Raw genomic sequence first — 25,985 nt, 5'->3', positions numbered from 1 at the left:
TGAAAACAGAGATGTTTCCTACCATTTGCAGCTGTCTGACTTTTTTCTTTGAATTTGCAGAGAGTTGGGGGTACTCCACTTCCTTGAGCCAAGACTCCTTAGGCAATTTATACACATCCAGACAAATATCTCCAGCTCCTGCATTGGGAAACCAAGGAACTATTGAGCAACCCCAAACAGGCAACAAGCTTCTCCTAAGAAACAGCCTGTCTTCTCAGAAACCCTGGCACAGAGACCAGCAGGCACGCTCGGAGCAGCAACTTTGCAAACTGGAGCTGTAGTTCTGTGGTAGTTACTGCCAGTCCTCACTCATGGGGAGCTGCAGAGCTCCTCTCCTCAAGCCACTGAAGCTAAAGGAAAGAGGGGCTTCTCACAATCACAGTGCCAATGTCACAGATTGTAACCAAACCGCCTGCTCTGCCTGGTCCCCATATTTTCCAGGTTCCAAATGGTAAATTCCACTGATACTTTGTCTTACAGCAGCTATTCCCAACTGGGAAGGGAGGTGGCATGGGCAGAATCAATAACTGAGAGGGGTATGGCTGAGAAAGGGTTAGAATTGGGAGAGGTGCCCCAAGAGGATTCTTCTGACCAATAGCTGAGGAGGTGACAACCCACGGCGGGGGTGGTTTGTGAGGCTTTATCTTGTCAAAGAAACATGCTCAGCTTCTATACCAAATACCTACCAACCTGGGAAAGATTACTTTCCCATGATGGGATTCTGGTTAAATGTTTCCTTAAAAAAGTAATCATTTAGACACTTTGATTTCAGACTTCTGGACTTCAACATATGTCTCAAAATTCTTTGATCCTCCTACATCCAGGAAATGGTGCTTAAATCCTTTCCCCTTGACTGTGGTCTGGACTTAAGAATATGGAAAAGAAAGAAGAGTAGCTCAGCCATGGAGGAAGCCAGCAGATTTAACTAAGTGATCAAGGTCAGCAGCAGCAGCAGTGCATCACACTGCTGTCACGTACCCCTGAGATAATGCAACAAAAAGAGCACGTCAGCTCTATGGTGCTGTCCTCCCAAACCCTTAACCCCAGCTGAATCATGAGAAAATTCAGACAAACTGAAATTCAGGGACATTGCACAAAATATCTGACTGGAATTCTTCAAGTGTCAAGGTCATGAAAAATAAAGACTAAGACATTGTCACAAATAGGTATAGACTAAAAAGATGATGACTAAATGCAATATGATATCCTGAATTGAACCATGAACCAAAAAAACTAGAAGAAAAACTAGTAAAATCTTTTTAAAAAATCTATAGTTAATGGTATTATACCAATGTCATTTGCTTAATTTTGACAAATGTACCCTGATTATGTTAAATGTTGGTATTAGGGAAACTGGATGAAGGGTATAGTGGAACTCTGTCCTATATTTGCAACACTTCTGTAAATTACTTCTAAATAAAAGGTTTGAGGGAATAGTGACTATCTGGAAGAGACCGCAAATTTGAACCTTCTTAACAGCCTTTGGTTAATCTTGCCTTGTAGAAGGAAGGCTGCAAAGTCCCCTCCTTCAGAAATCTCCATCTTGATACAGGTGGTTTGCTTGCTGGTATCATCCTGAAAAGAAGAGAGATGCTGATGGAGTAAGCTCAGCCTGATGACAGAACAGAATGTATTTCAGGGCCTTCTGTGGTTTACACCACAGAATGTAAATCGTTTTAAAGCCTGAGATGTGAAAAGGTGCCTCAGACTTTCCATTTTTTGTACAGGAATTGGACAAGATTGTTTGTAAAGAAGCGGAACTCAATTTTCTGTCTAAAGGTGTTTGGACTTATTTCCTGGAGTCTGAAATAGTCCTGATGATTTGTGGCGGTTTCATATTACCTGATTTCCTGGTCAGGTTTGAAACTCTACATACCTAGGCCAGAGCTCAGTTATTTAAAATGAGTTGAAGTAAGCTCTATATGACTCTCTATGGTCAGTGCTTGAAAAAGGCTCTGTCCAGACTACAGTAGTGTCATAGTCTGTTTGGGTTGCTTTAACAAAATACCCTAAACTGGGTGGTGCATAAACAATGAACGTTTATTTCTCACAGTTCTGGAGGCAGGAAGTGCAAGATTTCCGAGGACTTCTGGCAGATTCATTGTCTGGCTTATAGACTGCCTGCCACCTCTGGCTGTGTCCTCACATGGTGGAAGGGCTGAGGGAGCTCTCTTGGTCTTATGAGGGCATTAATCCCATTCATGAGGGCCTTGCCCTCATGAACTAATCACATCCTAATACCATCACATTGGGGATTAGGATTTCAACACAAATTTTAGGAAAACACAAACATTCTGTCTATATTAAGTAGATACTGAATGTAACCCTAGTATGAAACCTGCTCAAATTTCAGGTCAGGTGAAGAAAGACTCAATGTGTATGGTTGCACTACACCTTTACAGAGCTCTAAGACCAGCAAAATAAGGTGGCTAGACTAGTTAGGCTGGTAAGCCCCCTCAATTATTAAAGGAGATTCGTTTTAAACATTTTTTATTTTTTCATGTTATTTGTTTTACTTGAAGTACAGTTGATGTATAAGTTACAGGTATACAATACAGTGATTCACAGTTTTTAAAGGTTATACTCCATTTACAATTATAAAATGTTGGCTATACGCCCTGTCCTGTACAATATATCCCTGAAGCTTACTTTATACATAATAGTTGTACCTCTTAGTCCTCTACCCCTGTATCGCCCCTTCCCCCTTCTCTCTCCCCACTGGTAACCACTAGTTTGTTTTCTATATCTGAGTCTGCTTCCTTCTGTTACATTCATTAGTTTGTTGTATTTTTTAGATTCCACATATGAGTGATATCATAGAGTGTTTGTCTTTGTCTGACTTACTTCACTTAGCACAATACCCTCCAAGTCCATCCATGTTGCTGCAAATGGCAAAATTTCATTCTATCTTATGCTGAATCATGTTCCATTGTGTATATATGCCACCTCTTCTTTATCCATTCATCTATTGATGGACACTTAGGTTGCTTCCGTATCTTCGCAACTGTAAATAATGCTGCTATGAACATTGGGGTGCATCTATCTTTTTGAATTAGTGGTTTTGGTTTTTTGAGTTTTGGGGGTTTTTTTTGGATATATACCCAGAAGTGGAATTGCTGGGTCAGATGGTAGTTCTATTTTTAGTTTTTTTAGAAACCTCTATACTGTTTTTCACAGTGGCTGCACCAAATTACCCACCAAGTGTGTATGAGGGTTTCCTTTTTCCCACATTCTCTCCAACATTTGTTATTTGTGTTCTCTTTGATGATAGGCATTCTAACAGGTGTGAGGTGATATCTCATTATGGTTTTGATTTGCATTTCTCTGGTGATAAGCTATGTTGAGCATCTTTTCACATGCCTGTTGGCCATCTGCATTTCCTTTTTGGAAAAATGTCTGTTCAGTTGTTCTGCCCACTTTTAAATAGGGTTTTGTTTTGTTTTTTTGGTGTTGTTTATATATGTCAGATATTAACCCCTTATCAGTCATATCATTTGCAAATATTTTCTCCCATTCAGTAGGTTGTCTTTTTGTTTTGTTGATGGTTTCCTTTGCTGTGCAAAAGCTTTTAAGTTTAATTAGGTCCCGTTTGTTTATTTTTGTTTTTATTTCTTTCGCTTTAGGAGACAGATCCAAAACATCTTGCTATGATTCATGTCAAAGAGTGTTCTGCCTATGTTTTTCTCTAGGAGTTTTATGGTTTCTTTCTTACAATTAGGTCTTTAATCCATTTGAAGTTTATTTGTGTATGGTATTGGAGAATGTTCTAATTTCATTCTTTTACATGTAGCTGTCCAGTTTTCCTGACACCATTTATTGAAGACACTGTCTTTTCTCCACTGTATATTCTTGCCTCCTTTGTTGTAGATTAATTGACCATAAGTGCATGGGTTTATTTCTGGGTTTTCTATTCTGTTCCATTGATCTATGTGTCTGTTTTTGTGCCAGTACCATACTGATTTGATTACCGTAGCTTTGTAGTACAGTCTGAAGTGAGGGAGCCTGATTCACCCAGCTCCGTTCTTTCTCCAGATTGTTTTAGCTATTTGGGGTCTTTCATGTTTCTATGCAAATTTTAAAATCATTTGTTCTGCTTTTGTGAAAAATGCCATTGGTATTTTGATAGGGATTTCACTGAATCTGTAGATTGCCTTGTCAAGGCATAGAACATTACCATCACCCCAGAAAGTTCCCTAGTGTTCTGTTTCAATTACATCTCTATAGGCAACCAAGGTTCTGATCTTCCTTAGCTTAGTTTTGCCCGTTCTTAAATTTCTTGTGATTGGAATCAGACAGGGCCTGTAACATCAGCAGCCTCTGTACCCTTTTACCTTCAACAACATCACATTCTATGGTCTCTCCAACTCCTGCACCACAAAGGCACTTCCTGGGATTATTCTTTCCAGCAGTTTGTGGTCCAAATACATCTTCCTTGGTGTTCTTCTTGTTGGTGAAACCATATTCATTGTTCACATGGGACCATCTGACTGTTTCCTAAACCTTTGTTGCCATGACCTCCTTGTCCCCACCAGCAGGCACTGCTCCTTGCGAGGGTGGTCCAGGTATCGGCAGCACTGAGAGCAGTGGGCTGCTGGGTCTCTGCCTCCTTGCTCAGGGTTGTGGTCATGGTGACTGGGGCCACCTGTGACAGCTGTGGCTTTTCCTAGGGTGTGAGGGCCACTAGGAAGGGCAGCGGTGGGGTTTCTCAGAGCCCTCTGGGGTCTGCTCTCTGCCCCCGATACTGATCAAACTGTAGTAGCATCTTTTGATGAGCAGAAGTTTTAAATCTTTTAGCAGCTTTATTAGGGGTGTGATAACATATACTAAACTGCATGTTTGAAGTGTACAATTTGGTTGGTTTAGACATATGTATATCCCTTGAAACCAGCACCACAATCAAGACAGTGAACATATCCATCACCCTCAAAAGTTTCCTCTTGCCCCTTTGTAAACCTTCCCTCCACCCCTCTCTCACCACACCCCAGGCAAAAGCTGGTGTTTCGTGTTTCCTGTCAGCAGATTAGTTAGTGTTTTCTAGAATTTTATATAAATGGAATCATAACAGTATGTAGTATTCTTTTTTTGTCTGACTTCTGTCACTCAGCATAATTGAGATTTATCCATGTAGTTATGTGCATTCCTTTTTACTGCTGAGCAGTATGTACCACAATTTGCTTACCCATTCCTCTGTTGATGGTATTGAGTGGTTTCTGGGTGTTGACTATTAAAGCTGCTATGAACATTCATGTACAAGTCTTTGTATGGAGGTATGCTTTCATTTCACCCGGGGAAATATCTAGGAGCAGAATGGTCACATTGTATCATAGATGTATGCTTAACGTTTCTAAAAAACTGTCAATCTGGTTGTAGCACTCTGTTTCACCACCAGCAGTGTAGGAGAGTTCCAGCTGTTCCATATCTCTGCCAACACTTGGTAAGGTCAGTCTTTTTAATTTGAGGTCTTCTAATACATGTGCAGTGATAGCTCATGATTTTAATTTCCCTAATGACTAATGATGGTGAACATATTACCTTCTATATAAATTCTTTGGTGAGCTGTTCTTTTTTCCCTGAGAATTTTGCTCATTTAAAAAAAATTGGGTTTTCTTATTTCTGAGTTTTGAGTTATAAGAGCTCTCTGTATCTCCTGGATACAAGTCCTTTATCAGATTTGTGATTTGTAATTATTTGTTCCCAGTCTGTGGCTTGCATCTTCATTCTTTTAACAGTGTCTTTTGCAGAACATAAGTTTTTAATTTTGATGAATTCCAATTTTTTCAATTTTTCTTATATGGATTGTGGTTTTGGTGTTGTAGTTAAAAAATCTTTGCCTAACCCAAGGTTACAAAGACTTCCTCCTATGTTTTCTTCTAGAATTTTCATAGTTTTAGATTTTTCATATAGACATATGATCCATTTTTTTAATCTTTTTTTGTTGTTGGGGGTAAGTAACTAGGTTTACTTATTATTTTCTTTTTATTTAACAGAGGTACTGGGGATCAAACCCATGACCTCATGCATGCTAAACCTGTGCTTTATCACTGAGCTAAACCCTTCCCCCCATATGATCCACTTTGAGTTAATTTTTGCATAAGGCGTGAGAAATGAGAAATTTCTAATTTCAGTGTAGTCCAGTTTTCGTTTTTGTCTTTTATGGTTAGTGCTTTTTACATTCTAAGAAATCTTTACCTGCCTCAGGTTGCAAAAATATTTTCCTGAGTTTTCTTCAAGAAGAATAATGTTCCTAGCCTTTATATTTAGGTCTATAATCCACCTCAAATTAATTTTTAAAAATGGTGTGAGGTAGAGTTGAGGTTCATTCCCCCACCCCATTTGTTTATCCAGCATTCCAATATCATTTGTTGAAAATACTTTTTTTTTCCCTGCTGAACTGCTTTGGTGCCCATCAATAACATTTTTTTTTTTTTTACAAAACAAACTTCAATTAAAAATGTACTCTGAGCAATAACTTCCCCTTTTTGGATTCATTAACTCAAAAAAACACTTTCTAAGAATCTATAATATGCAAGCAGTGTACTAGGAACAAGAAATACACAGGTGAGTAAGACATGTCCCCTGCCCTTGACGAACTTATACCTAGGAGAAGCAGCAGTCATATAAACAAGTACGGAGGATGGAGAAAATACTGTGATAGATAATCTGTCCTGCTGGTCAACAGGCACATGAAAAGATGCTCAATGTTGGTAATTATTAGAGAAATGCAAATCAAAACTACAATGAGGTTATCACCTCACACCAGTCAGGATGGCCATCATTAAAAGGTCTACAAATAATAAATGCTGGAGAGTGTGTGGAGAAAAAGAAACCCTCCTGCACTGTTGGTGGGAATGTAAATTGGTGCAACCACTATGGAGGACAATATGGAAGTTCCTTAAAAAACTAAAAATAGATTTACTATATGGTCTAGCAATCCCACTCCTGGGCATATACCCAGAGAAAACTATAATTCAAAAAGACACATGCACCCCAATGTTCATAGAAGCACTATTTACAATAGCCAAGACATGGATGGATCTAGAGATTATCAATATTGAGTGAAGAAAGTCAGGTAGAGAAAGATAAATGTCACATGATATCACTTATATGTGGAACCTTAAAAAAGATACAAATTCTATTTACAAACCAAAAACAGACTCACAGACATAGCAAACAAACTGGTTACTGAAGGGGAAAGGGTGGGGAGGGATAAGTTAGGGGTTGGGGATTAACAGACATGCTTTACTATAAATAAAACAGATAAACAACAAGGACCTACTGTATAGCACAGGGAACTATAATCAATTTCTTATAATAACACATAATGGAAAAGAATTTGAAAAGAAAAAATATATATGTATGTATTTATAAAAAACAAATAAAGCAGAGGTACCATAAGCCCTGAAAAGGAAAAGAAAAGAAAAGAAAAGAAAGGGAAAGAAAAGAAAAGAAAGGGAAAGAAAAGAAAAGAAAAGAAAAGGAAAGGAAAGAAAGGGAAAGAAAAGAAAAGAAAAGATATTCTGTCCTATATGTTGGAGGCACAGAGGAGGGAGCGATCAACCCCTCTTGGGTGTATCAGGGAAAGTATCTCAGAGGAGGAGATATTTGAGGTGGTCTTGAAGAATGAGAGAAATTTAATAAGAGGCACATATAGTAAGTAGGGAGACAAGAACATTCTATGCAGAGGGAACAGCACGAGCAAGGGAACAGGATGTGAAGCAGCCTGGAGAATTTAGGGACTTGTAAGTAGTTATTAGATATGTTGGTTTGGTGCTCAATCTGGACTGGAGTTTCTCCGTGATTTTCTTCTTTTGACAACAGGGAATTTATTTATTCTCTAAATAAATCCAAGGCATTCAGCATGTACCCTCTGATGGTGGGGGATCTTTTAACTGGGTATTTTGGAAGAGAGTATTTTGGCCAGGGAGGGGTCTATTCCTTTCTACTCTAGGATGGCTGTCATTGCCTCCATGTTAAAAGTAAACTCAATTTGCTACAGCTTTTGCCCAGCTATAGATAAAAGAACAGAACTTACCACTTCATTGATGGCTTTGATGAGGAAAAGACTATCCTTATAAAAATAAAACAGTCTAACGATACCTGAAACAGAAAAATAAGTGAGAATGAAAGATAGAAAATTGAGCCAAAGAATTGGAATTTTATACTTGACGTCCTGAAATACAATCACAAGCTCATGCATTATTAGGCTTCCTTCCCGGCTCCTCCACTGCCCGTGAATACCTTGGTCTCGTTGCCTTCCTCTACCCTTCCCTTGAAATGTTCAAGTTACTCTTCCTCATGGGTCCTCTCTGCCTACTCTGGCCCTACCCTCTTCTTCCAGAAGCCTCTTGAAAGCACTTTGGCTACGCCAATCCACTCCTGGTTTCTCTCCACCTGTTTTAGCACATCATCCCATACTGCTTTGCCCTGTTACCCAGTTGCTTCCTGTGAGTGTTTTTTTATTCATCTAGCAAGTTCACAGATTCTCTGAGAGAAAGGATCATACCTTACTCTTCTTTGTGCCTCATCCCTCAAGCCCTAACAAGCTCCTCATGCAGTTAATTTTGTTGATTGAATAAGTAATTCTGTCATTCTAATTCCCATTTAAACTAAGGGCTCCAGTATATGATCATCATCCACCACGACTTTTTATCTCTTTCTTTTGGTGCCTCCCAGGCACTCATAACCTGCCCCTACACCCGTCATACAGACCTTGTAAAGGCATCTGGCCCACTGTGTGTGAAAGTCTAACTCAGCCCAACAAACATTCACGGGATATCTGCTCTATGACTATGGATGTGCTACCAAGGCAGTCTGAACCCTCAAATTCATCACACTGGGAATCACACAGACATGAAACAAACTAGATATAATGCAATGTGATAAATGCAATCCTATCTTTACACCAAACTCCTCCTGAGTATCAACATCCCCATTCCAGGTGCCTTGAAGGTCTGTGTGCTCAAGTGCAATTTTTCAGCTCACAGACCCCTGAAACCTCATTCTCCTATAACTGCTTATCAAGGAATGGCATCATCATCACCCCCATTATCTAAGGCAGAAAGGAGTCATTTTTCTTTACCTACCTCCCTACTCCTTGACCCCATACATATATTCCATCACTCACTGAGTTTTTCCATTATATTTTCCTTTTTATTTTTGGAGGCTTTTATTTTGAACTAATTTTAGGTTTATAGAAAAATTGCAAAAATAGTACAAAGAGTTCCCTTATATCCTCTTACCTCACTTCCCCCAGTGTTAACATCTTTCATAACCATAATAAAATTTTCTTTTCACTTTAGCAGCCCCTGCCTTGGTTCAGACCCTCATAATTTCTCTCCTCAGTGAATTCACTAGCTCTTCTTGGTCTCTCTGCTTTACTTTTGACTTTTTCAAACTCCTACCAGGGTGCTCTTCCTAAAATGCCAAGTGGGTCAGGTCACTCTCCTGCAGACACAGTATCCTCTAGGACACAGTCCATAGTTCTCTATACTATAGTCCCCATGCCTGGCTCATCCTCAGGCTGAGGGAAGAAGCAAGCCCTGGTTTATATGAGCAGCAGGACTGCTGAGTGGCCGAAGGGTGTGGACTCTGGGGTCATGCTGCCTGCTTTGAATTCTGCCTGTGCCACTTACTTCTGCGTTACCTCAGGTAAGTTATTTAACCTCCATGCCTCTTCTGAAAAACAGGAATAATAAACTGTATTTACCTCCTAGGGCTGTTGTGAGGGTTAAATGGGCCAACATATGTGAAATGTTAGAATGATGCCTGGCACAGCAGACTGTCCTGCAGATGTTAGTGAACAGTATGACCAGGGAGAATTCTCAGTGTCCGGCCCTGCCCACACCTGGAAAGGAGATTAAACTGAATGACAGTCTACAGCTTCCTGTAAATCAGGCTAAAAAGGAAGATGAAGAACAAGTACCCATTTCATCCACAGGAGCAATAAGTATTTCATTCCCCAAATCTGTGGCCCAGATGGAAGTCACATCAACCTTAAGTTTCTCCCAAACATATATTCTTTTAGCATTGTGCAGATTATAGATGGAGAATCCTTTCGTTCCTCCAATAAACACATAGTCTTGAGAAACAGCCATACAATTTGGCATTTTGTTGAGCTGGGAAAAGAAAAACAAAGAAGAAAAAAGGAATGATTTTCAGTTATCACCATCTGCAAGTATTATGAGCTAACTCTTCAAAGAGGCATGCAGGCCCTTCCTAGATATAATATCATGCCCAAACATAGTGTCCATCTAAATACCTTGCCTAAGCATCAAGAAAGTCATAGCATTCTGCTTTTAGGGGAAAAGGGCCAGAGAAAACAAAGACGTTGAGAATAAAAGTTCATTCACAACACTCAGTGTGACCATGGGCCCTGTGATGAGTGGACCAGTGGCCCACTTTCCTGTACTGTATTCGTCTAAAACACTGTGGAAAGAGCTATAGCTGAGGCACTGGCAGATTCTCAACCACCAAGATTAATGCTTAATTAAGAGAGTGATTAATACATTCAGAAAGATTTTAAAATAACAAAATATAAAAGACCTCTTAAATAATCTTTAATTAACCAGAATGCCCATTTCCCTAGGCAAATTACTAGATCTATTTTAATCAACCTCAGCGTGCCTATAATCTTTCAAAAATGCCCCTGTCTTATTGAATGAACGTTCCCAGTAGGAATTCCTTCCCAGGATCAGGTGCTTTCATTTATTAACACTCAGCTGAGAGACAAGGCCTCCTGGTCAGCTGCTCCATACCGTGCTTTCTATAAACGGAGAGTAGATGGTAGGCTGGATCCGGCTGAGCTCAGCTGTCCTCAACACGTCCCTCTCCTCAATAATTTCCCAAGAACGGTCAAACAGAAAGTTCACCAGCTTGTTGATCATTCGATAAGGCTGAGGTAGGGAATCCACCTCTTGCTCTGGATCACTGAAGACGCAATTGTCTTCATCATCCTTAGACCAGTCTTTCTCTGTTGGGGATGGCACTTCCAGCATCCCCTTTTGGGTAAAAATGGGCAGCTTCATCTTATGGGCTCGATTTCCTTTGGGGGATGTCATCACAGAAGGTGGCGCTGAGAACATCTATGAAACTGAAAAGTTGATAAAGTTAGCAGTCAAGGTACTTTGAGAAAAAGAAGAAGTTATCAGAGGAAGTCAGTACATCCTACTCCTTAGCAGAATAGCCTATGGAAACTATTTATTCTAGATATTGGCACCTTCCTTATTTACCACAGGATCGTTCACACATAACTAAGATATGCTCTTCATATTAATAAGGGTATCAGTGGAGACAGGTACTGACTATCACATCTTCCAGGCCAGGCCAAGATGATGTGCGCTATGATGGAAGGAAAGGAATTTGGCATCCTTGTTGCCTTTCTTCACCTGGCTGTCTTTCTGTCCCAGATAGAAGTCACCCTTTCTTCTACAACTTATGCCTTCTCCTGGCTCTTCTATCTCTGCAAATGGTTGTGCTCAGGCCGGCTGGGTAGGGAGCCATGACTTCTCTGCTTTCTTTTCCCTCACTTCCAATCAGATGCAGCTCAAGCACTTCCAATCCTTGCTGTCTTGTTTGTTCCTTCCTCTCTTCTCCCACTGGTGCCACTCGGGAGTTCTGCAGGCAGGGTGCCCGGAGCTTATGAGATTTTTCAAGGGCATACAGAAATGTCTGAGACTTGAAAAAAAAATCTTTGACTGAAAAAAACCCCACAAAATCAAAATAATGAAGTATTTACAAAAATATTTACAACTTATCAGCTCCACTCTGTATGGACACAATGTTTAAGTCTATAAGAAAAGGATGAGTAATTTGTACTTTACAAAACTCAGAACTGTACAAACTACAAAAAGGGTTTCAAATGTTACTTTTTTAAAAAAAGGCATTTAATGTGGAACACAGAGTACATTTGAAGATGCTTATTGCGTAGTGGAATAGGGCCTTGCACTGTCAGAGTACCATGGAAGTCTTATAAAGGCCCTGCTGCCATCAACTTTTCTCACCTGCACATTTGTGATGTTTCCAGTGCAAAGTGAGAGGAGACTATCTGAGTCTAAGTCTGGGAGAAAAGAACCACCTGAAATACTAAGTGGGAACAGTAACCTGAGTTCACGCAGGGCCAGGAATAATGCCTGTTTCCATTAGCGAGAATGGAAAACCTCATAATTCACAAACATTGGGTACAGTACTCAGAATAGTCTAGCCAAGTAGTGGGAAAAATGAACCCTATGACAAACGCTGCTCTGGTATTGCCCATCAAATCTTAGGAGTCAGAAGATCAAACTTACTGAGTACCTTAACTACGTACCAGAACAAAGCTCAGGAACACTTACAGGAATACAAATATGAAACAGCCCCCTTATAACTGAGTTCCCTTACTGAGTTTATGATTAATCTTTTTATTCAAAATTTATTCCCTTGCTTGTCCCCTCTGACCTCAGTCCTGTGCTAACTGAACACTAATCAACCAAAATCAGATGACTAAGACTGCAGTTGCTGATAACATCGTAAAGGGACTAAAATTGCTGTTACAGATATCATCATTAAACATCAGGTTGTTTCTCCAGGGCAGGATGAGCTCACAGACCCCCGAGCCATGGACCATCCGGCCAGAGAATAATAAACCAGGGACATCCTCATTCCAGAAACCATGATTAAGAAATGTCACAAGACAATGATTAATCCGTTTCTTTGTTCTTCCTCTTTAAAACACCCCTAATTCAAAGACTCAGAGGGAGTGGATTTGAGATCTGTCTCCCACCCTCCTGCTTGGTGCCCTGCCAATAAACCCTTACTTTGCTGCTAACACCTGCTGTCAGAGTTCAGCTTTCTGTGCCTTAGGCACACAAGCCCTTGCTCAGTTACAAAAATATCTAGCATCTAATGAAGTAAAATTCACAATGTCTAGGATGCAATAAATAAAAATTAACTGGTATGCAGAGAGGCAAGAAAACACAAGCCATAATAAACAGAAAACTCAAACAATTGAAGCTGACTCATAAACGACACAGATATTAGAATTAGCAAACCAAATGGTTAGTTTATTCCACATGTTCAAAAACCAAGAGGAGTAACTTATGGTGAAAAAGAATATTAAAACGAATATGTGTAGGTTCATGTATGATTGAAGCATTGTGCTGTACACCAGAAACTGAAACAACATTGTAAACTGACTATATTTCAATTAAAAAAAAAATACACAAAAAAACCAAAAAGCAACCAACCACTAAGAGGAAATGCTGAATGTGTCAAGCAGAGATGCAGAATATATTAAAAAAAAAAACCCAACAAACTTTTAGGGATGAAAACTACAATGTCTGAGATGAAAAATACACTAGATTAGATTATAACAAGAGTTCAGAGTAAAGCAAACTAGATGGGCCAAAGAGAAGATTAGTTAATTTGAAAACATAGCAATAGAAACAAAATGAAACAAAGAGGAAAAAAATTTGAAAAAAAAAAAAATGAAGAGAGTGAGGTCTGGGATAACTTGAAATAGCCTAATATAAATGTGACTGAAATCCTCAGAGGAGGGAAGAGACCAAAAAAAAAGTTGTAGAAATAATGGACAAAAATTTTCAAATTCTGATGAAAACTATAAACCTACAGATTCAAAAAGAAAAATAAATCCTAAGCAAATTAAACATGAAGAAATCTATACCAAGGCACATCATGCTCAAACTGCTTAAAACTAGTGTTAAAGACAAAATGTGAAAAGCAACCAGGGAGAAAAAGCTATGCACAAGGGAACAAAGTAAAGGACAACAGATTTCCTGAAGGAAACAGCACGAATGAGAAGTAGTGAAGCAACATCTTAAAAGCACTGAGAAAAAAAATTGCCGATCAAGAATTCTAGGCTAAAAAACATACCTTGCAACAACTGAAGGGGAAATAAAGACTTTTTAGACGTACAAAAACTGAAAGAATTCAGCAGCAGCAGACCAGCATTACAAGAAATAATATTAAAGGCCTTCAGGCAGAGGGAAAACAGCATCAGAGAGAAATGTGAATTTACACAAAGGAATGAAAAGCACTGGATGATAGCTATGTAGCTAAATAATAAAGACTCATTATCTGAATCTCTTTAAAAGATAGTTAAAATGTTTGAACAAAAAATAATAATGTAGTATGGGGTTAATAACATATGTAGAGGAAAATATGTAATAATAATAGTACAAAAGCTAGGAGGGGAGAAATGGAAGTATGCCAATATCCCTTGAAGGTAGGCTATGGTAAGTTAAAGATGCATACTATAAACCCTAAAGCAACCACTAAAGTAATAAAACAAAGAATTATAGCTAATAAGCCAACGAAGGAGAAAAAAATGGAGTAATAAAAATAATTTTAAAACGTCAAAAAGAGAGAAAAGGGCAAAAAACAGATGAGACAAGTAAAATAAATAGCAAACCTAACCATATCAATAATCATATCAAATGTAAATAGTCTAAAGTCTCCAATCAAAAAATAGAAATTGTCAGATTAAAGAGAAAGACAGAAAACATTGCCTACAAAAATTCCACTTTAAATATAAAGATACATATAGATTAAAACTGCAAGAGTAGAAATAGATTTACCAGGCTAACACTAATGAAAAGAAAGCTAAAGTGGCTATATTAAAATCACATATAGTACATTTCAAAGCAAAGAATATTACTTGGGATAAAGAGGTTTTTTTATAATAATAAAGGAGTCAGTTCATCAAGAAGACATAACAATCCTAAATGTTTATAAACCTAATAACAGAACTTCAAAATACATGAAGCAAAGCTGGTAGAATATCAATGAGAAATAGACAAATCCACAATTATAGTCAAAGATTTCAAAACCCTCTCTCAATAATTTACAGAACATGTAGACAGAAAAATCAGCGAGGATACAGAAAACTTGAACACTATTAACAAATTTGATCTGACTGACAGTTGTAGATCACTCTACCCAACAGCAGGATACAATTCTTTTTTAAGTACATTTGAAATATTTATCAAGACAAATGATATTCTGGGCCATAAACCGAGTCTTAATACATTTATAAGTATTCAAGTCGTAAAAATTATGTTCTCTGATCACACAGAATTGTTTTAGAAATCAATAACAGGAAGCTATTTAGAAACATACAAAACCTCAAAATGTTAGGAAATATTTCTCCCTTTTTTGAAGTATAGTCAGTTTACAATGTTGTGTCAATTTCTGGTATACAGCATAATGTTTCAGTCATACATATACATACATATATTCCTTTTCATATTTTTTTCATTATAAGTTACTACAAGATAATGAATGTAGTTCCCTGTGCTATACAGTATAAACTTGTTGTTTATAGGAAATATTTCTTAATAACTTATCAATCATTACTACATAACTATTATAATGGCTCAAGTTTTTAAAAATACTGACATATGAAACACTTTCAAAATGAAACTTACGCTCTTCAAAAGACATTAAAGAGAATACATAGTAGTCCAGAAAGCCTGGGAGACAATATTGGGAGGTCATATATATGATAAAATGCTTGGGCCTGGAATATTTTGAAAATTGTTAAAACTCAGTAATAAGAAAATGACCCAACTTTTTAAAAATGGGCAAAAGATTTGCACTGACACCTAACCAAAGAAGATATACAGATGACAAGTAGGCACATGAAAAGATATTCAACGTTAGTCATTAGTCAAGTGCAAATTAAAATTACAATGAGATACCACTTCCCATGTGTTAGAATGCCTGAAGTTAGAAAGACAGATCACACCAAATGTTGTTGAGGATGAGGAGAAACTGCAACTCTCCCAGCTGCTGTTGGGAAAGTAAAATAGTACATTTTGGAAAACAGTTTAGCAATTTCTTGAAAAGTTAAACATGCACTTACCACAATATCTAGTCATTTTACTCCTAGGTGTGAACTGAAAACATTATGTCCATACATAGACTTGTAAAGGAACATTCAATACAGCTTTACTTGGAGTTTACAGCTCCAAACTGGAAATAACCCGAATGCTAATCAACAAGAACAGATAAACTCCCACTCATTCATATCTTATAGTCAGTGGGAACACAAAATAGTAGAGCCACTTTGGAAAACAATTTAGTAGTTTCTCACAAATTTGAACATACATTTAACATGATTCAGCAATCCCATTCCTACATATTTATCCAAGAAAAATTAAACCTTATGTTTCATATGAAAATCTATACTTAATATTTATAGTAGCTGAATTTATAATTGCCTCAAACTGGAAACAACACAAATGTGCTTCAGTGGATGAAGAAATAATAAACTATGGTATATCCATGCAATGCAATACCACTCAGCAATAAAAAATTACAAATTATTGATATACACAACGTGGATGAAACTCAAATGTTATTATGCTAGTGAAAGAAATCAGATAGAAAAGCTACATACCATATAATTCAATTTACGGTACTGTGGAAAAGGCAGAATTATAGCTATAGAACACAGACTATTTAAATCTGTGTTTAGAAGCACCCTGTGTTCACCTCTTATCATCTAATATATCACTGTGTTGTACTTTTCTGTTTACTTGTTTCTCTCATTTGTCTATTTCCCTGGGCTAGAGCTTAGCACAGAGGTTGGTACAGTGCTGACACTTAACAAATTCGTGTTGCTTGCAGTATTGCCCTGCTCTGGGACATGAACTTAGAGAATACTTCTGGCTTTCTTACAGGGACTTCCCTCTGCAAAAGATGAGAAATTCATGGGATCAAGAGAATATACCCACTCAAAGCTTAGACTTCCTGCCTTCTGGATCTAGACTATGTTCAGGGTAATTGTACCCTTGTAATTTATAGCCCTAAAGATTCCAGTGCCTACATGCACCTTTCTTGCTTTTCTCCTGAGGGCAGACCCAGCTGCTAACCCAGCTGCACCCCTAGACCTGAACGGTGGACAGGGCATGGCTGTTTGCAGGGTAACGGGCAGAACTTGGATGTGGCTTGGAGTAGCCACACACTGCAGACAAGGCCCTCTCAGTGATATAGTGGGAGCCAGAAGTGGTGTGTAAAGAGTTGGGAAAGGACTGGAGATCAGGTCTCCTCACAGTACATATTCCAGCTGTGTTTCCAGGTATTCCACGGTGCCCAAGAATCCTGAATGTGAAACCAGACTTCCAGATCATTATGATGGTATATTTGTCAAGGCAGGAGAAAAGAACATAGCTCATTCAATAATTTGTTACCTTGATTTAAAACTTTAAATATTTAACTATATGGTTTGTGGATCTCTATTTGAACTTTTACCGTCGGCCTGCAAATATCAGGGGGCAGGCCTGACCAAGGGAGTAAAGATTACAAAAACAGATGACCCTACTTTGTGACTATAGGGCGCTCATTTTATCAAATTACTGCTATGGAATGAGTGGCACTTCATATCTTCAAACCCCACAAAACAAACGACAGTGGTGCAATTTCATTGTAATCTCTTTTGGTCCCCATTTGTTTATGTACCCTTTTAGAATTTCAAGTAGCAATCTTCTTTCAGTGTTCAATAATCCTAACAGAAAATTTTCTCACTTTACCCAGCTCTAATGTTTGAAATACACTCCATGAATTGGCTTATTTCTGCTCTAACACCTCCCCAGACCTGGAGCTGGTGTTGCTCAAGGAAAACGGAGGCACGGAGTTGGGAAATGATGAGGCCCCTAAATTCCCAAGCAAAAGCTCAGGGGAATCTCCATTTGGGAATCTCCACTTGGGATTCCGCCTGGGGTTTCCTGGGTACTCGGGATCTGCTGGGAGGTATGGGGCGTTCTGCAGACCCCTGAGGCTGGGGAGAAAGGCCCCCTCAGATCCCTCTCTAGGAGATCCTAGAGGTAGAGGGGAGTCCTGGGACACGTGGTAATCGGCGGCACCCGAAGGCAAAAGCCGGGGGTTTCGCTCACCTGGGCCAGCAGTTTGGCGTCGCCTTAGTAACTACAACTTCCGGCCCCAACCGGAAGCCCGCGAAGTCGCTCCTCCAAAAGTGTGCCCGCCCCCACGGGGGCGGGCCGAGACCCACCCTCCCCTGGGGACCTGGCAGTGCCCCTGAGGACCTGCGACCTATCCCAGTGCGACGTGGCCTTGGGTGGGCGCCATGGACGCCTTCATCCGCTTCACCAACCAGACTCAGGGCCGGGACCGACTCTTCAGGTGAGTCAGGTGCCCGCGGCCTTCACCCCTTCGCCGTCCCTCGACCCTCCGGGTACACGGTTCCCTGTTATCCGACACCCAGAGAAGGAGGTAGTAGCCCAGTGCAAGGAAGCAGGAAGAACGCTGCTGGCTCCTGGAGGAGGGTTGGTACTGGAGCCCCTCCTCACGCTAAATTCAATGAGGCTGGGCCGAATGAACCGCGTCCTGTCCCATCCGGTCCCGAGCCTCGTGCACCAAAGCCAAGGTGCCTGGCACCCCAAATCCTCTGGCCGCTAGCTGTGTTAAAACATCCGGCGAACCCCCCCTCTCCTAAGCTGAGGAAGACTGGGTTTTCTCCGCTCGACATTCTTCGAAGAATTATTTAAGAGAATCTGGGTTGACATTTCTATCTAGGGAAACCAACTACTGGTTGTAGCTTAAAAGACTCCATGAAATACTTAGGGAGTGACAGAAATTGTATTTATCTTCCAATGGACAATTCCATTGTTCTGTCTACTTCATTTAGATAACCGCATGTGAAAAAGTATTGTGAACTGTAAGATACAGTACAGTGTGGAGAGCTTCAGAAAGAACTGACTGCACCTCTAAGGTACACGCTGTGCTACTGAAGATATTAAACAGAGATTGAGATTTTAATAGTAATTCATAATGTTTCTTTTAGAAATTTGGTTGAGTCTTGCTCAATAATAAAAAAAATTAGTTATAGTTGCCGTTTTAACAGCATTTCTTTCTCTTTTGGATGTATAAGTGCTAATTGACACAGACCAATAGTAGCGCCAATAATTATGAGACTTTTGGAAGCTGACTTTATGCCAGAAATTGTAGGCAGTTTGTTACAGCTATTAACCCATTTAACCCTCATCACAATCCTGTGAGGTTAAGTACTCTAAATCGTCCCCATTTCATAGAAATGGGGAAACTGAAGCACAAAGAGATTAATAATTGGCTGAGCTGAGAGATTTAAAACCACAGTTGAGTCCAGGACCCACCTCTTTACTACCAAGCCATGCTACTTTTCTAATTAATTTGATAGGTTTTCAGAATAGTTGTATTATATACAAGCTTCATTAAAATAGAATTAAAATCTACCCGGCAAGGCTTATCAGTGAGGTTGGTTAGTAAATAATTGTTTAGAATACCCTTATTCAGCAATATCTGATATCTCTGGTATTTATTTCCCAACCCTTTTGGTGATCTAGAGCTTCTGTAAATAGACTGCAATTCATGAAATAGTGCCTTGTTTTTAGACACATTTCTGTTATTAGACCAAATTGAGAAAGGGGGATTCATTGATGTGACCAGCTTGAGCCCTCTAGCCAGGAAGTATACTTCAAAAGAGAGAGAGATTGTTTCTTTTTACTTCATCCGCAGTAACAAGTTCACCATTTTGGAAAACATGCCACTTTTTTTATTGAGAATAATATTTATGACATAAAGGGATTTCAGTGTAGTTACAGGACAGTGGGAAACAGGCACCTACCTGCTTTACTAGACTTCCAAATGCATTTAGATGTTTGATTATGTGAGATAAGAGTTTTCATTTGTTATGTTTCTGTTGGTAAGACATTGTTATTTGTATTCATGACAATAATCACTGTATTGAGTATTGAGTATTATTAAACAGGAGTCTGTGTTTTATATAAAATACCAGTTAGTTTTGAAAGACAAATCTGTACTTATGTATGTATTGGTGTGTATTTGGTCCTCTTATAAAAAATTAAGCGATATTCAAACTGTGGACTTTTCATTTGGTTGTGGTTTGAGTATGTGTCCTGTCACATAAGTAGCTGGTAAAAAAATTCCCTATTAGAAATCTGGAAATCTTTTAGAAATTTACACTGCAGTAAATAAAGAGTATATGTATTTGCAGACTTAAATGAGGTGGATTTTTGTACAGTTTACTGCTTTGACTATATCCATTTCTCTGTGCCAGCAAAAGGCTTTTTGAGGGACTATTCACTGTATTATTGCAGAGTTCTCTTTCATTACCTTTGTGTCGCATTTCCATCACATGTTCTACCCTTTGACCCTATGGAGTGACCTTTGCAGAATTTTGCTCTTGTAAGAGCTGCTACATGAGAAATTGTCTTGGAAACCTTGCCTTTAGCAAAACATGTTTCTCCTTCCTTTACTTCATGAATCAAATTTTATTTGGTTTGTAAATCATTCTCATTTTTTTTTGCATTTCAGAGCCACTCAGTACTCATGCATGTTGCTTAGATATTTGTTAGAGCCTAAAGCTGACAAAGAGAAGGTGGTAATGAAGCTCAAGAAACTGGAGTCCAGTGTGAGCACTGGCCGTAAATGTAAGTACCCTGTCCCCTGAGGGACAGTGGCTCCTGGTTTAGAATCCTCAGACCCTGTAATTCACAAAATATTTCCTAGATCATTAATTTTTAGTCAATCAAGTTTATTGATAAAGTTCACCAGTAAGGCTGCCATTATGGAACAAGAAGCCAAAAAGGTTGAACGTTCTGCTGCAGACCATTCACAAACACTCTCCTATGTTCTCATTTGGTGCCATACCATATCTTTCTGCTGAATCATAACCAGTGGGACATATAATATATTAGTTCACCTTTAGTTCTTAGAATCAAAAAATGTTCTGACAATCCCTGACATGAATTTCTGGCTTTTGGTATCCCTTTGTATTCTCTAGAAGAACAGACTAGCTATATCCTGGACCCCCTTCCTTTTTTCCCTTCCCTTGAGGATTGCTCAAACAAAATGAAAGGATACATTTTCTTAAATTATTTGTGGAGTTGTTTTATGTTAAAGGCAAAAAGTGGTTTGTGTTGTGTTCTCATTTAATTCATTTTAACAATATAGCATACCGGGAAATCTCATACTTCTAATAGCAGTTGCATGTCCAACTCCTGGTTGTTTGATGAGAACCAGAGGCTGCTGTAGTAGATGAACACAGGCATGGTAATGGAATGTAGACATCAGATGTTGATCAGTTATTTTTGAGCACCTACTTCATACAGGTGTAGTGCTGAGCTTTATGGGAGGACTAAGATCACATGATATAAGTAGTGATATAGGATTTAGTGCCAAATATGTTTGTTGGGGTAGAGGGAAAAAAAGGTGTTTTGAGGAGATGGAACTTGAGGTGTGGCTAGAGAGAGACGGAAGGAGAACATTCTTGAAGGGTGGTTCCTTCTAGTGAAGGCTTAAAACTGTTATGAACAAACCATTGTATTGGAGGATCAATGAGGAAACAAGTTTGATGAAGACTTGTCACGCAGAGGGATGGGAAGGGTGGAGTGAGCTTTTTGGTTGGCTTGGAAGAGCAAGATTAGAAGTTTTCAGATTCTTTAGAATGTTGGAGCTCAAAGGTCCTTCAGAGGTCACTAGTCTCTGAAGTCCAGAAAGGACTTACCCAAGGTCACTCAGCCAGTTAGTGTAAGAGCCAGAACTGGAAGCCAGGATTATTCATTACACATTTTGTTTTGTGTTATTTTTGATAAAATAATACCAAACATTCTTCTGAGATTTTAAGCTTCCTGAGGATAGCTACTTCTGAGCATTTGCTGAGTCTTAAGATATAGTCTTTCTTTTGTACTTATTTTGTATCCTCTATGATGTTTAGGACTATAACTTATTCTGAATAGGTGCTTAGTAAGTATTTGTTGATTGATGCATCCTTGATTAATTGAATTACACACTCAGATAAGGACATACCCTTGCAGTGGTTGATTTAATTCAACTAGGACTCACATATGACAATATTATTAGCTGTCTTGTCCACTGAATCCTACCATCTCTCCTTTGTCTTCTCAACAGTAGGGAGCCAAAGGGGGTTTGGACCAGAGAAATGGCAAAATGATAACAGTATTTTTTTAAGCAATCTTTTATCTGGAAAGTAAATCAAATGTAAGGTATCAGACTCTCCAAAAGAATGTAGCATCTAATATTCAAATGTAATGATTTGAATCATTACACTCATGACTGATCTTGCTTAAAGTATGTTGTAAGTAATTGCTAATGTAGTCACTGGAATGGAGGTAATAATTTTACAGAGTCACTGTCTTTTTTGCCTTCTAGGATCATTTTAGGTGTCCTTAACACACTGTAAAGTCCTTCTTTCCTGAGCAAGACTGAGCCTCAAATGATGGTCAGTTACTAAAATACCAGTGCTGACCTCTCACCCTGATACAGGCATTCTGCTTATAAAATCCTATTCCATACTAATTAAATAACTGTTAACTGTTGTGGGTTCTTCTTGCAGGGTTCAGACTAGGCAACGTGGTGCATGCTCTACAGGCGACTCAGCAGAGCATTCATGCCACTGACCCGGTGCCCCGCTTGTGCCTAACGTTAGCCAGCCTGAACCGTGTGATTTATTTCATCTGTGACACCATCCTCTTCGTGAGGAGCATAGGGCTCGCCTCTGGCATTAACAAAGAGAAATGGCGAACATGGGCTGCCCGCCATTACTACTATTCTGTCCTGCTGAGCCTTGTCAGGGATCTGTATGAAATCTCCCTGCAGATGGAGCAGGTTGCACATGACAGGGCAAAGAGGGAGAAGTCACCATCCCGGGAGCCTCTTGGGTATAGCGTGGCTGATGAGGAGACAGAATGGCTCCAGTCCTTTCTCCTTCTCTTATTCCGATCTCTGAAGAAGCATCCTCCCTTGCTCCTGGACACAGTGAAGAACATCTGTGATATCCTGAACCCTTTGGACCAGCTGGGGATCTGTAAGTCTAATCCTGGCATCATAGGCCTTGGAGGCCTCGTGTCCTCTATAGCAGGCATCATCACTGTGGCATATCCTCAGATGAAGCTGAAGACCCACTGACGTGGTTTCAGGCTAAAGACGAGTTCTTGCTTTTAAGGACAACCTGTTAGTGGAATGGACATTTGCATTAGGCACAACTATGCCATACTGTACTTAAGGAGTTATCCACGTGAGTGTTTAGTGACCTGTGATGTGAACAGAGGTGGGATCAAGAATGGTGGAGGGGGGAGCATGAAGATTTGTTTTTCTCAAGTGCTGGAGTCACTTCTGAATTTCTGAGTATTTTTCCTTCATCTAACATTTATTGAGCATTTCTTATGTGCATAGAGGAACTTAGTATTTGCTCAATGAATAAAAATGGAAAGAGAAAAATTGAAAAAGATCCAAACTAACAAGTGAACACTAGTATGCAGTGACTTTTGGGCCATGTGCCTGACTAGTTTTGCACAACTACAGTAGGTCTGATGCACAGCCCTCTCTCAGATTTAGTAGAGGCCCCTTATTCTCTGACCAGTTTCCCACCCCCCAACCCCCACTTCCTCTACAGAAGCCAATGGCAGGATGAAGGCGAGCCGGACTTAATTGTTGGCTTTTACATCACTGTCCTTCCTCTGTCCAGAAGTAAAATTAGAAACACATCTGACACCTTCATGATATAAATTATGTCTTTAGATTATGCAGTGAGGAAACAAAAAGTCAAAAGCAGACAGAAAGGACCTGAGGTAAAAATAACTTGGAAATTCATAATTGGTGCCTGTGAGTTAGCCTGTGACAGGTGAGGAGACTGAGCTTAAAACTGAGGACCGAACCTCATTTCTCTGACTCCCATCTAGTGCTTTCCATGATATTTCACTGCCTTCCTGATTGAGTGGAAGTGTGAGACTCTCCAGGATCCTGTGCAAAAAGCTGTTTAGAACCTGTGTTGGTCAGTGGTTTATATTTTATAAAAGTTAAAACTATCTAGACTTATCAGCTGGATCGTTTTATTTAAAGCCATATAACAGTTTGGGCACTTCCCAAGAAACTTCATGAATACTATGCATGTAGGAGGGTCTTAGTGTTCTATGGTAAATCAGACTTGGTATTTGTAGAGTGGTTGGGGGAGGTGGGAAAGAGCAGGAAGGGGCTAGTGAAAAGGACACTAGAATACTGAGTCCATGCCGCTTGCTCATATGTTCCTGCTTCCTATCTGGCGTATTGGGTCTTACTTGTGATTATAGATCCTCTTAACATGAAGCAAGTGAGGCAGAGAAATGGGATGCCATCAGGTAAGAGGTCAGTGTCAGTCCTGCTCATTAAGCCATCTCATTTATCTGAATGGAAGTGAGAAAAGAAGTGTGCACTAAATAAATTTCCCATAAATGTGATGGAGATTCTTAAAAAGCAGACTCTGGTCCTTGGCTGTCTATTTTTAAAGTGACCAATCAAGATAAGGGATTTGAGAAAGAACATTTTGGGAATTTTAAGAAAAATGAAAGCTGCTAAATCAGGGCAAATAAAAATGTAACTTTTTTACTTTGTCCAGATCTTCTACTGTAATAAATTAATTATGTCTAATAAATTTGTAGACAAAATTGACTCATATATCTGTGAATGTGTTCTGGGAATGGAGAAGAGTTAAAATAGGGCGATCCAAAGATAATCTTAATCAGTCTGCGTAGTTGGTAGGGTGAGTTTTGGTAAAATGAGCCCTCGCCTGGAAGGTCTGAGCTGAGGAGGAGAGTGAGGAAAGCTTTAGATGTAGAATGTCTGGGATGAAAAACCTCTAAGATGATCTCATCCAGACTGCTACGTGCGAGAGGGTCCTCTGTATCTTCTGTGTTGGTGGTGTTTTCGATTCTTCTGAAGAAGTTGGCCTTGAATCTGCGAAGGCATGTTAGAGAGGTGTCCATCTGGGGACTTTTGTCATCTGCAAGTTAGGGTGGGTGGTAGAGAGCTTGGGAAATGCCACCTCTGCTAGAATTTGTGAAAACCTTAATGGTGCCCTGGTACCTCCTTCCCTGTGCTTCTTTCTTCTCTCTAACCCTCCCCACCTCCAAGCCTCCACATTCATTCATGAGGGACTCTAAAAACCAAAGATTTCTAATAGGTGTACAGGATGGCACATTGGCAACTGAACATTGTTGCCTGAGAATTTATTTATGCAACAATGAATGTCTGAGTGCAGTTCTTAGATTGGGGATCCATTTGTGCATAAGATAAGGTCCCTGCACCCATGTGGTAGTGGGGTGGAGGGAGTGGGTGCATGCAGAGATGGGAAGAAAAGATGACTGTGTCCTTCAAGCTGCTGCTGGAAAACAGACTCTTCCCAAGGGGATTTTCTTAGACCCTTTCACCACTTCTTACCTCTCACCCACATTCTGGACTCCCAGCTGAAGCGGCCAAAGAACCAGCTTTGTCAGCAGAGCTCTCGGGCACAGAGCCCTCTACTCCGTCTGGCCCAAAGCCACTACTTCAGAGGCTTAAAACTGCCCTTTGGCCCAGGTTCCTTTCCCAACACAGCCTCATAGATAACTTGTCCTGTATCTTGAAACGAGGTGACCAATCAAGAAAGGGATTTGAGGGCAGAGGCCACTTCTTCAGATACTTCCCTTCCTCTTCATTACTGTCTTACATTTTAAAAGCCCAGGTTGGATCAATAAGTATTAAAGGTATCACATATTTATTAGTCCTTTGGGGGACTCTGCCTGACTCTCTCCTCCCTTTCCTTCTCATTTCCTGCTTTATCATCTCTCAGGTACAGAATTGATTACAAAGGATCTGTCACAAATCAACATTTCTTCCCACCCGCTTCCTTTCTCCTGCTGCCCACAGTATACAACTTAGCAGAGAGTCAACAATAGATATGATTCTACCAAAAATAAGGAAATTAACTTTTGTCCTATTACCTGTTTTAATTAAAAGGCTCTTCTTAGACAATCTGAAATCTATGACTTACACCATGGTCCTCCAGCATCTTTGAAGCCAAGAATTAGAACTTGGGTTCCTGCCTGATTCATTGCTAAGGAAGGGATGAGAAATGATAGTTCTTGGTTGTCTGGAGGCTGTTGATCTGCAACAGACTCTTGGTCAACATTGTCACTTTTTCATACTGGACAAAATCCAGT

At 39.6% G+C, this 25,985-nt stretch overlaps 2 protein-coding genes across 9 annotated transcripts in view; one reads left to right on the top strand and one right to left on the bottom strand.

Moving 5' to 3' along the window:
• WDR93 (WD repeat domain 93) overlaps nucleotides 1-18,027 on the bottom strand; it is a 44,568-nt gene extending 26,541 nt beyond the window's left edge. For 5 of the 7 annotated variants that reach the window (XR_012502781.1, XR_006724914.2, XM_045516714.2 and 2 more), the window contains exons 1-6: nucleotides 17,889-18,022; nucleotides 10,755-11,089; nucleotides 9,923-10,115; nucleotides 8,033-8,097; nucleotides 1,497-1,575; nucleotides 23-138 (exon numbers count right to left, since the gene is read on the bottom strand). Coding sequence is in view for 5 of the 7 variants with exons in the window: in XM_045516714.2 (XP_045372670.1) it covers nucleotides 23-138; nucleotides 1,497-1,575; nucleotides 8,033-8,097; nucleotides 9,923-10,115; nucleotides 10,755-11,081 (780 nt within the window). In the remaining 2 variants the exon portion in view is untranslated. Of the gene's footprint in view, nucleotides 1-22; nucleotides 139-1,496; nucleotides 1,576-8,032; nucleotides 8,098-9,922; nucleotides 10,116-10,754; nucleotides 11,090-17,888 lie in introns of all 7 variants that reach the window. The other 2 variants (XM_074354321.1, XM_010955069.3) reach the window with 1 other exon arrangement.
• Nucleotides 17,996-24,456, top strand: PEX11A (peroxisomal biogenesis factor 11 alpha). 2 transcript variants are annotated; one of them, XM_045516716.1, is made up of 4 exons: nucleotides 17,998-18,135; nucleotides 18,641-18,724; nucleotides 20,326-20,441; nucleotides 22,367-24,456. In XM_045516716.1, the coding sequence occupies exons 3-4, from the start codon at nucleotides 20,345-20,347 to the stop codon at nucleotides 22,936-22,938; spliced, it is 669 nt and encodes a 222-aa protein (XP_045372672.1). In that variant the 5' UTR covers nucleotides 17,998-18,135; nucleotides 18,641-18,724; nucleotides 20,326-20,344; the 3' UTR covers nucleotides 22,939-24,456. The 2 variants fall into 2 exon arrangements, with proteins under 2 accessions (XP_010953369.1, XP_045372672.1); XM_010955067.3 differs by lacking the exon at nucleotides 18,641-18,724 and having other exon boundaries at nucleotides 17,996-18,135.
• Nucleotides 24,457-25,985: the final 1,529 nt, after the last annotated feature.

Source organism: Camelus bactrianus, chromosome 27, assembly GCF_048773025.1.
Source record: "Camelus bactrianus isolate YW-2024 breed Bactrian camel chromosome 27, ASM4877302v1, whole genome shotgun sequence".
Taxonomy (NCBI): Eukaryota; Metazoa; Chordata; class Mammalia; order Artiodactyla; family Camelidae; genus Camelus; species Camelus bactrianus.
This window is presented reverse-complemented; position numbering and strand designations above follow the sequence as displayed.